This window comes from Aotus nancymaae, unplaced genomic scaffold, assembly GCF_030222135.1.
Source record: "Aotus nancymaae isolate 86718 unplaced genomic scaffold, 86718_ANA_hifiasm-v0.15.2.pri h1tg000138l, whole genome shotgun sequence".
In the NCBI taxonomy this organism is placed as follows: Eukaryota; Metazoa; Chordata; class Mammalia; order Primates; family Aotidae; genus Aotus; species Aotus nancymaae.
In genome coordinates, this window is record NW_026988553.1 from 1,045,124 (window position 1) to 1,055,539 (window position 10,416).

Here is a 10,416-nt window from a genome sequence, read left to right on the forward strand (position 1 = left end):
CCTGCATGTCCCTGTCAGTTTAACAATGAAGGGTGCCATGTCCATAGGGGTTCCATCCAACTTTCCCATGTCCAGATCTTGTACCAGTCCTCTACCCTAGACAGTGTCTGGTGGCAACATAGGCCAACGATCACAGCCCAAGACATCTGCCCCCTTGTGTGCCAAGATTTCGGAAGCTACTGGAGGCCATGGTGTTCCTGGCCTATCTTGGCTGTTGTTCATCAGTCAGTAACCCACTCACACAGGCCAGCTTCTATGGAGGGTGCACAGGAGATAAAACAATAGCCCCCAGTAGGCATGAAGACAGCACCCAGCCTTGGGACGCTGGCAAGGATGCAGAGGAGCATTGGAGTGGTCAAGAGAGGGAGCTCACCCAGAATGATGCAGTGAACCAGCCATACTCTTCTTGACAGAGGGAAGGTGATTCTGAGGGAGGGTGTAGTGTCCTGCACACCACTCACGCAATCAGCCAACAGGCCTGCCCATTCAGATCACATGGCCCCTTCCAGATAGTGATGATGGTGCCTCAATTTCCCAAGCCTATTCCTGTTCATTTTCCTGTTCTCCCTCCTCCCTTCACCCTTCTCTCCCTCAGATCCCTGCCCCCATCAGGCTGAACTCTGGATTCAGAGCACTGAGTGCCAGCCTGCCTGGGGCTCTGTGGTCTTGGTTTTTCATGTGGTCTCTTTCATGAACTCTGGCAATTGCTTTCCCCTGGATCCTCCCAATGGCCCTCAAGGGCTGAGGGTCTTCCTGTCTGACCAAGTTCTTAAAACATAGGAGAAATTTCCTGTGCACATTTCAAACCATTTTGGATTTTTATGAGAATGTGAATTGGTACACCATTTTTGCAATGAAATTTTAGAAATATTATAAAATGTTAAACCACTTATACGCTTTTCATTTTCACCCAAAGGCCATGTTAATACATTTCTTATAAGGAAATATTGCTGTTTGTTCAATAATTCACATTCAAATATGTTGATTTGATTCTATTCATCATATAGCAAATGGGAAACAACTCATGCCCATTAGGAAGAAAGAGTTTAATTAATTATGCTGCATGCCTACTTAAGAATTATAGAAAGTAGTTCCAAAAGAGAGATCTATATATGTACTGCTGTAGAAAGATCCCATATCTATTTTATGAAGTGACAAAGGCTAGTGGTAGATCAATATGTACATTATCATTCTTGTGTAATAAATAAAAGCAGTATATTGTTATAGAGTATCTGTCAATTAAAAGCCTAAAGTCAGTTTTAAAATAATACATACCAGATTGTTAATTGTGGTGACCTCTAAGGAGAGGGATTATCTGCGGAGGAGTTTTGTAAAGGGGAAAATTGTGAATTATACACATTTCTATAATTTTTGCAATAACAATATACAAACTACTACCTTTGAAATAAAAATTATTTGTACTTAACAACAGAAAAGGTAGCTATGTCAGTTAAAGTAACTGCTAGCTGATGCATCAGACAAACCTTGAAATTTGAATGGCATGACACAAGTTTATTTTATGCATACATAAGTTGTGATACAGCTTGGCAGGGCCTTTACACTCTCATGTGACCCAGGGATCCATGTTATTTCCACTTTGTGATTCCATCATCTCAAAATTAAGCTGCAAGGTTTGACACTGAAAGGAGGGAGAAAGTGGAAAATGGCACACCCGCTCTCACATTCCTGAATGTGACAAACAATGCTTCTGCTCATATTTCAGTGGTAAGGGGCTGTCACACTACTCTTCCTAACTGCAAGTGGACTGTACTGTTCCCATGTGTCCAGAAAGGAGAGGAAGACAAGATGTGGGTAAGTTATATCGCCTCCTTCATAAACTGTTACATAGTGCTCAATAAAAAGCAACTATTATAATTTGGTGTTACACAATCCATTTCATTTCTAGGAGTTTCCAAAAAGGTCAAATTTGCCTTGAAGTTCTCCAGCTTGTTTAAGTCCCTGGTATGTCACAGATGCTTTCTAATATAGGATCACAGCTGTCCAAGAATCTTGAAAGTCGCAGCAGGAAGGCTTCCTTTTGCAATACACTTTATTTGTTTTTAACTTTTACTTTTGGTTTAGGGGTACATGTGAAGGATTATTACACAGATTTGTTGTACAGATTTTGTCATCCAGGTATTAAGCCTAGCACCAAATAGTTACCTTTCCGCTTCTTTCCCTCCTCCCACCCTCCACCCCCTATCAAATAGACCCCACTGTGTTATTTCCTTGTGTTCATAAGTTCTGCTCATTTGGCTTCCTCTAAGTAGGCTTAACATTTTTCCTCCATTTGATTCCTGATCAAAATCATAACCTGTGAGTCTCTGTTACCCTCCACATGCCTGAATACCTGTCAGGTGCCTCTAGGCACACTGAAAGCCAGTATTTTTCCATGGAGCAATTAAACAGGCAAGAGGCATTAGAAGGCTGCTTAATTATTCCTTTTTCATCAGAGCTGACATATATTCCAAGGAATCATGATTCACCTCCTGGGAGACTTCAGAGATTTAGGAATTTAGCCTCAGTAAGTAGATGTTTGTTCCACTGGGATTTTCAAAGTGTTTCCTCACCTAATGTTCATGAGGGAAGCTTTGGTGTTTGACCATTCATCTGTCCATGTGTTCAGAGGTGAATTCCAAATAAAACACCCTGTAAATGTTTGATTCCAAGTATCAAGGTGATTCCAAACTCCTTCTAACTTCAGGGGGATATCCCAAGAACTAATAGATAATATGGCAAATCAGACTCTACTCAATGCCTTCGGGAAACATCTGGAGACTGTGTCAAAAATAACCAGAGTGGTACCCAGGTGTCTAAAACTTACTGTCCCATGTGAATTTTTGTATCAAAATAATTGTTGTAATCACACGGCTTCCTGAGTGAGAGATGGCACAGCCAGAAGACTTATACAGGGAGAAGGAATGCTCCCTGTCAGGAGGAAAGCAGGTGATTCTAGGCTGTTCTGTGGGGACCAATGACAAACTGGTCAGCAGGCCAGTTTCTAGTGTCAGACAAAACACATGGAAGTGACCTGGGGAAATGTGCTTTAATTCTGGAAAGTGCTAGGACTGGACAGAAATGCTCACATCTGGGCAGAGTCAGGTCTTGAGGAAACCAGCATACACCAGCCCTAAATGGTATTTGATTCTCATTGTCACCTCCAGGTCTGCTTTTAGTATGTTGGCCCCAAGATCTTTCTTTTTCTTTTTGTCACCTGAGAGACATGGTGCAGTGTTGAGAAGAGACATGAAGTAGCAGTCAGGTCAGCGTCAGGCTTGGGGGAGTGGGAACAGCATGGCCTCTAAAGAATTCAGACCACGGGTCTGATTCCAGCCCTGTTCCTTACTAGCCGTGTGATCCTGGAAAATATCCAAGAAATGTCCTGTTATTACATCCCAATTCACAAGCCCTGTGAGCCTTGGATTCTTCATCTGTGAGCAGATGTGATAAGCCCTGTCTAGTAGGACTGTTGGAGTGTGTGTAATGTAGGTGAAGCACCTGGTTCAGGGTCTAGTGTAAATTAGAAGTTTAAGGACTGGCAGATGGCTACTGTTTGTAACATTATTTGGCGCCAGGCCCTAGGACTCTAGGATTTTGCTGTTGTCGTTGTTCTCCAGGACTTATCAGAGAACATACAGCTCAATAGGACATGAAATAATTTGACAAAAAAAAGAAGTTTCATACATAAAAGTCAGTAAGTGGTTGCCTCTTACAGAAGGTACTTCAAAATTTGGGTATATGAGAGTTTTCTCCAGCCAGATGCAGCTCAAAGCTCCTAGGATTTGAGGCAAAGACCAACTCCTTCCTTCGCTCTCATAAGCTTTTCCATGCAAACCACTATTTTCATTCATTTTATCACCACCAAAAATCTAACCCTTGCTTACAATTGGTCAAATTACACTTGAGATAACCTAGTTAGAATTCATTTTTAATAGAGTCAGCTCTAGTTCTCCATCAGGCAGAAAAGCAACTGGCCAGTGGCTTCTGGGTGTGCTTCCCAGGGAGACTCATGCTTCTCTCTCAGAAAATGCTTTCAAATGATGAGTGTCCCTCACCTAGCTCTTACGCTGTGTTCAACAGCACTGGGACAAAAGCACAGGATGCTATCCATTCCTGCCCCACTACTCTCTGTTTATCCACCATCAAAAAGGAACTGCTCAGAGCAGTTTTCCACTATGGGCTTTTCTCACACCCTCTGAGATTCTGACCCTGGACACCCCACCTCCCTGATTCATTAGAATCAGCTTCCTCCGAAGAAACTGCAGTTTCCCAAAGCCCAAAAGGCCCCACATAGGGCATTTACATGTGGATCACTCTCACCTGGAGCCCCACACCCTCACTCTTCTCTTACTTTTCCTCTACATCTTAAGGACTTCTCACCACCTCAATTACATAACTGTAGCTCCTAGAGTCTACTACCCTCTGGGTAGGGTGAGTCTGGCTTACCTTAACATCTCACTACTAACCCAGGGCCTTCCACAGATCAAATGCTCAGTGCATAGAGAAGAAATGAGCCAGTGAACAGAGAGAATTATTAATTCAGATTTAATTTCTCTTACAGTCTCAAAGAAGCCAAGGAACTCCAGGTATGCATATATTTTTTAAAGTTTTACAGGACAGACTGAGTATAAGGCAAGAATTATTATGTCCTTCTCCCTGTAGGAGTCCTCTGGCTGTCCCATCTCTCACCCAGGAAGCCATGTGATATCAATAACTATTTTGATATAAAAATTCACATGGGACAGTAACTTTTAGACACCTAGGTACCACTCTGATTATCTTAATTTCTGAATCTCATCAATTTTACTGCTAATACATTCATATTTCTAAGTGAATACTTATTCCACTGCTGTTACTTTGTCCCAATTCACAAAATAGAATGCATTTCTCAATCTGAATAAAAAACAAGACTTTTACTCCTAAACTATGTAAACAGCACTATGTGTGACTACTGTCATTCATAAATTTGGATGCTGAAATTCATTCAACCGCCCATTAAAAGGAACATTTGAACAATTCCAAAACAAAGATTAATCTCAACATCACCCAATAGAACAGAAACCCACTACTAAGAATGCTGGCTGCTCTTCAAAGAATGAAGAATGGGCCTCATGTCAAATAAGGCAGGGTAACTACTGGACAGGGCCCTGGAAAGCACACTGGCCCAGCGCTCCTCCCACTGGCCTTGGGTGCAACTCATGCCCAGACTCCCTCTTCCTCCTCTCTCAAAGCCTCTTCACACCAGGGTGGGTAGGAAAAGCGACCTCTTGCAATGACCTTGACAACATGCTCCAGGGCTCCCATGCAGTTGGTTTCAGCAAGCCCCCCTGGACCCCACAGGAACTCATAGCGTGCAGGATCACTGCCGGGCACCTTCAGGTAGTTTTCCTGCACCTAATCTTGGATGAGCAGCTTTCTGGGCTCCCCAAAGACACTGTGCTCTCTCCCAACATACACCTTCATCACACTCAGCTGCTCCCAGATTTTCTCCTCAGGAGCCCATTTGCCCTGCATTGAAATCATGCCCAGACAATTATTAGGAGGCCTGTCTTGAGGAGGCCTGTCTTGGGCATGCTCTGATTATTATCAACCACAGGCCATCATAGGAGAGGCCCAGGCAGGTGACAAGGGTGTAGGTGTTGCTGGTGGGGTCCACCTCCTTCATGTCAATGACAGAGACCAGCTGCATGGACTCGGAGGCTTTGTTGAAGATCGCAGGAAAGAGGTGCTTGTAATTTTTGGTGACACTCTCCAGCATTTCTGCCTTTGTGACCAGCTCCTTGGCTCAATACTTAAGGAGCAGAAAATGAATCAAGTCAGCCATCTTCTTACTGAGTGCTGTTCAGAACACAGACTCCAGGTCAGGAGAGGTGTTTGATCCCTCCTCTCCTTGGTTCCTGGAGCCCTCAATGGATTGCCTCCATAGAGTGAAATTGATGTCAGTGGGGGAAGGCAGAGGCTCCCTAAGGACTCTCGAGAGGACCTTGTGACCCAGTAGCAGGCACATCCTCCAGGGTTACTGGGACCAGAGTAGAGGAGGAGGAGGTAGCAACCGGAGCCTGAGCACCCATCAGGCCCAGGGCTTCTTCTTGGGCCTCAGGGCCTTCCTCAGGCTTGCAGGATTGACTCTTCTGCGCAAGAGACATGATAATTCTGGTCAGGGTAGCAGGCAGCAGTGTGGGCAATGGAGACCTGCAGGCCTGGAGAGAGAGGGAGTGTGTGAGAGGCCTCAGCTGAAAACCGAACCTTGGAGGCTCTAGCAAAGGCTTACTGTTTACAGATTTTCTCCTTCGGTGCTCCTCTAGGGCCTCCTGGGGATCCTCTGGGGCTTCCTAGCCATCCTGGTCGACCTGTCCCCTGAGAACCTGAAGAAAGAAGTGAGAGAACACCTCAGGGTACAACAGGCAAGCAGAGGCTGATTCTGTAGGACTGACTGACAGTAGGGAGAATGAGGCCAGGCACTCTGGAGTCCCATGTGTTCTGGGACAGTGGCGGGTATTAGTGTGCATTCTGTTCATTGCTGGCACTAGACATCTGTACCTCTTTTTTCCTGTGACCTGAGGACACTGCCTCAGATCAAGGCCTCAGTATTTATTTCCTGGAGCTCCTGGAAGAGGAATCCATGGGCCTTCAGGCTCCCACTGCTAATAGGAGGGTAGGCTGGACTCCATGAGGCCGCCACCCTCTTGGGGTGGATGGTCTCCTCTGTGCTCAAGCAAGGACCTCGCCTTTCTCCTGGCAAGACCTGGATCCCATCCTTTTGCTGGCCTGAGAAACTCAGATCAAGGGTTCACATCCCTGATGAGGAACAGGACATGAGGAGACACATCTGGCCGCATGTGCCCAGGTCCTCCTGGGTAGGACAACAAGAGATGTTGAAATTCTTTAGAATCCATGTGTCCTGGGTGAGGAACCTGCTTGGTCCTCATCTTGTCTCCTGGCAGAGCCTAAGACACTCCTTCTACTGATCTGAGTGCAGCCCCCTCAGACCAAGGCCTCCCAATCCCTGATACCAGTGATCTCAGGGTAAGGGATGGACCTCACCAGACAGCCCTGCCCATGCTTTCTGGGTTGATAGCAGGGGAAGGGCAGATTTCTGTGGAGTTCTCATCTGTGTTCTGGCCCAAGGGTACCCTCAATCCTCCCTCATGTTCCTCACAGGAACTACTGAAAGATCTTGGAACCACTCCAACTGTTGATCAGATGGGGTCCCCTGTGTTGACCTGAGTCACCGTCTGAGAGCAAGTTCCTCACTTCCCTGAGATCTGAAAACAGGAATGAGATGAAGTCATATCCTGTAACCCCCACATGGGGTGTCCAGGTATGACTCCTTTGGTTCTGGGGTGAATGTTACTATAACCTCCTGTGGGTTACTCATCTTCACTCCTGATGGGGCCTGCCCTTCCTCAACCTGAAACCCTGTGAGATGACCAAATAGCTCCCCTTTACTGCAAGACCCCATCTCCCTGAGGGCTCCTCAACTTTCTTCCTGTGGCACAAATGAGATTGGCACATAGGGCCATCCTTGATGTGGTCCCCTCTGAGCAATAATCAGGCGACAGCCAGACTCTGTGTGGGTCCCTTCTTTCTGAGATGAAGTATCCCCAATCTTCATGAATGGGGCACACCTTGGGGCCTGTGGATACTGGGACTCCTCCCTCTATTGACCTGAGTCACCACTGCTCTGACCACAGCCTTCTCTCTGTCATCCAGAAGGTGCAACAAGCATGGGGTACAGGTGGCCACTGTGCACTGGACCTCTCAGGGCCCAGGTCCCCATTGATCTGGACTCCAAGTTACCCTAAGTCCTCCATCTTCTTCCTCTCCTTGATCCTGGCAGGGTTGGGCCCCACCCCTTTGCTGACCTGAGTCTCCATCCCTCTGATTCCCGAGAGGGAAAAAGGAGGCACTTCGGTCACAGACAGGGGTAGAGTGGGCCCCCTATCCTGAGAACTTCAGTCCTCTGAGGCCTCCCTCTACTCCCAGTAAGGCTTGGGCCCTCCTGAGGAGCAGAGGCTCCCCTGAGGCCCTGCTCATGATACTAAGTCCCTTCCCTCCTTCAGCCCTGGATGTGGACGTCAGGATCCATGTGCCTGTCTGTCATTTCTGGGCCTTCTGTGTGTTGACTGCAGGGAAAGAAGCAGATTCTGCCAAGATGGGATTGGGGATGGGGATGGGGATGGGAATGGGAATGTAAGTAGGGTGGGGATGGGATTAGGGATGGATATAGGGGTTGGGATGGGGGTCCAGTTCCCTCTCAGGGTCCTGACCTTGATGCCTGGCAGAGCCTGGACCTAGCCGTTTCCTGACTGGCCCTGCCCTAGTCACACTAAGGTCTGACTGCAGAATCCCCTGCAGCTTAAGTGGCAGTGGGGAGGGGGGATGGTCCAGCCCGAGAAGTCTGTCCCCGGGTGGTTCAGGGCTGGCAGCAGAGGCAGTGCTGGATTATCTGGGGTCCTCTGTCTGGGTGGGGGCCTCCTCAGTCCTTCCTCAGGGTCTCACCTTGTCTTCTCACAGAACCTGGGCCCACTCTCTTCTGGCGATCTCAATCGGCCTCTCAGAACTATGCCCTTGATTCTTAAGTGGCAGGGGTTGGCGGGGTGCGCTGGATGGCTCAGCCTGAGAAGTCTGCCCCCGCATTGTCCAGGGCTGGCAGCAGGAGTGGTGCTAGATTATTTGGGGTCATCTACCTGGGGTGAGGGCCTCCTGAGTCCTTCCTCAGCGTCTTGCCTTGCCTCCTCACAGAGCCTGGCCCGCTTCCCTCTGCCAATCCCAAGCTGCTGGTCAGACCAAGAAGTTGGCTTCTCTCTAACCCCCAATGCACAAGTCAGTGGCGTCACATCTGGGCACCTGCGGCTTCCCTGGGTTGAAAACCTGGGCAGAACCGGACCCTGTCAGGATGGGGCTATATGGAGGGTGAGGGTGGGGGAGATGAGTTTGGGGGTGGAGTAGGGATGAGGATGGGGTGCTCGTGGAGGATGGGGGTGGTGATAGGATTGGGAATGAAAATGGGAATGGGGATGTGGTAGGGGATGGGAATAGGGGTGAGGGACCCTCAGCACTCCATTAGGTTCCTGACCTTAATGCCTGACAGAACCTGGATGCTGCCATCTCCTAACCAGCCCTTTCCTAGTCACACCAGGCTCTGTTTCCAGAGTACCCTGGGGCTTAAGTGGTGGGGGACTGGGGGTGACCCTGACTGAGAAGTCTGCTCCTGGGTGTTCCAGGGCCAGCAGCAGGAGCGGTGGTGGATTCTTTGGGGCTATCTGGGGTAGGGTATCCTCAGTCCTCTCTCAGCCTCTCACCTTGCTTCCTCACAGAGCCTGGGCCAGCTTCCTTCCACCGATCTCAAGCTGCACCTAAGACGAAGAACCTTCCTTCTCTCTGACCCCCAATGCTCAAGTCAGTGGCATCACATCCAGGCCACCTGGTACTTCTCGGGGTTGGCAGAATGGGTAGAACCGGATCCTGCCATAATGTGGGTGAGAGTGGCAGTGGAGGGTGGAGGTCTTGGTGTTGAGGATGGGGTTGGGGGTGGTGGTGGGGATCATGGCTCTGTAGGTGGTGGTAAGGGTGTGGATGGGGAATCCTGTCATCCCTCAGGGTCCTGACATTGATGCCTGGCAGAGCCCGGGCCGCTGTTCTCTGCTGACAGTGTCTACTTCCCTCAGACCAAGTTTCTGACTCTGAGGTGGGACTGGGGGAGAGGTGTGGTCAGAGTGTCTACATTGCTAGGGTCTTCCAAGCCTGACAGAAGAGGCTGAGCTGGATTCTGTGGCCCCTCTCTGTGGGGGCGGGTGGACCCTCAGTCCTTACTCATGAGAGTCCTCCTTCTGACTGCTGGCTCTTTGATGAAGTGATGGGTGGAGGAGGCAAACTTTTGTCCTAAATGATTCACTTTGCATCAAAGAAATATGTTTTACGTATCTTCCAAGTATAGATGTAGGTAGCAATATATATTTATTTCTATGAAAGAATACGTACCCTTACTATGCATGATTCACTTTGACATTCTATTCTGCTTCTATAAACAACTGTTTTGCTTTTATTTTATATTTTTTATGTTTTTGTATTATTGTACTTTAAGTTCTGAGATACACGTGCAGAAAGTGCAGGTTTGTTACATAGGTATACACGTGCCACGGTGGTTTGCTGCATCCATCCCTCCCATCATCTACATTAAGTATTTCTCCTAATGCTATCTCTCCCCTGGCCCCCCACCCCCAACAGGCTCCAGTGTGTGATGTTCCCCTCCCTGCGTCCATGTGTTCTAATTGTTCAACTCCCACTTATGAGTGAGAACATGTGGTGTTTGGTTTTCTGTTCTTGTGTTACTTTGATGAGAATGATCATTTCCAGCTTCATCCATGTCCTTGCAAAGGACATGAACTCATCCTTTCTTATGGCTGCATAGTA

At 47.9% G+C, this 10,416-nt stretch overlaps 1 protein-coding gene across 1 annotated transcript; it reads right to left on the reverse strand.

Moving 5' to 3' along the window:
• Positions 1 to 5,196: 5,196 nt before the first annotated feature.
• LOC105708105 (melanoma-associated antigen 4) lies at positions 5,197 to 6,146 on the reverse strand. The gene is given in 4 exon segments (XM_012439275.2): positions 5,197 to 5,529; positions 5,532 to 5,591; positions 5,594 to 5,947; positions 5,949 to 6,146. Coding segments are annotated over 4 exon segments (945 nt in total).
• Between the last annotated feature and the right edge of the window lie 4,270 nt (positions 6,147 to 10,416).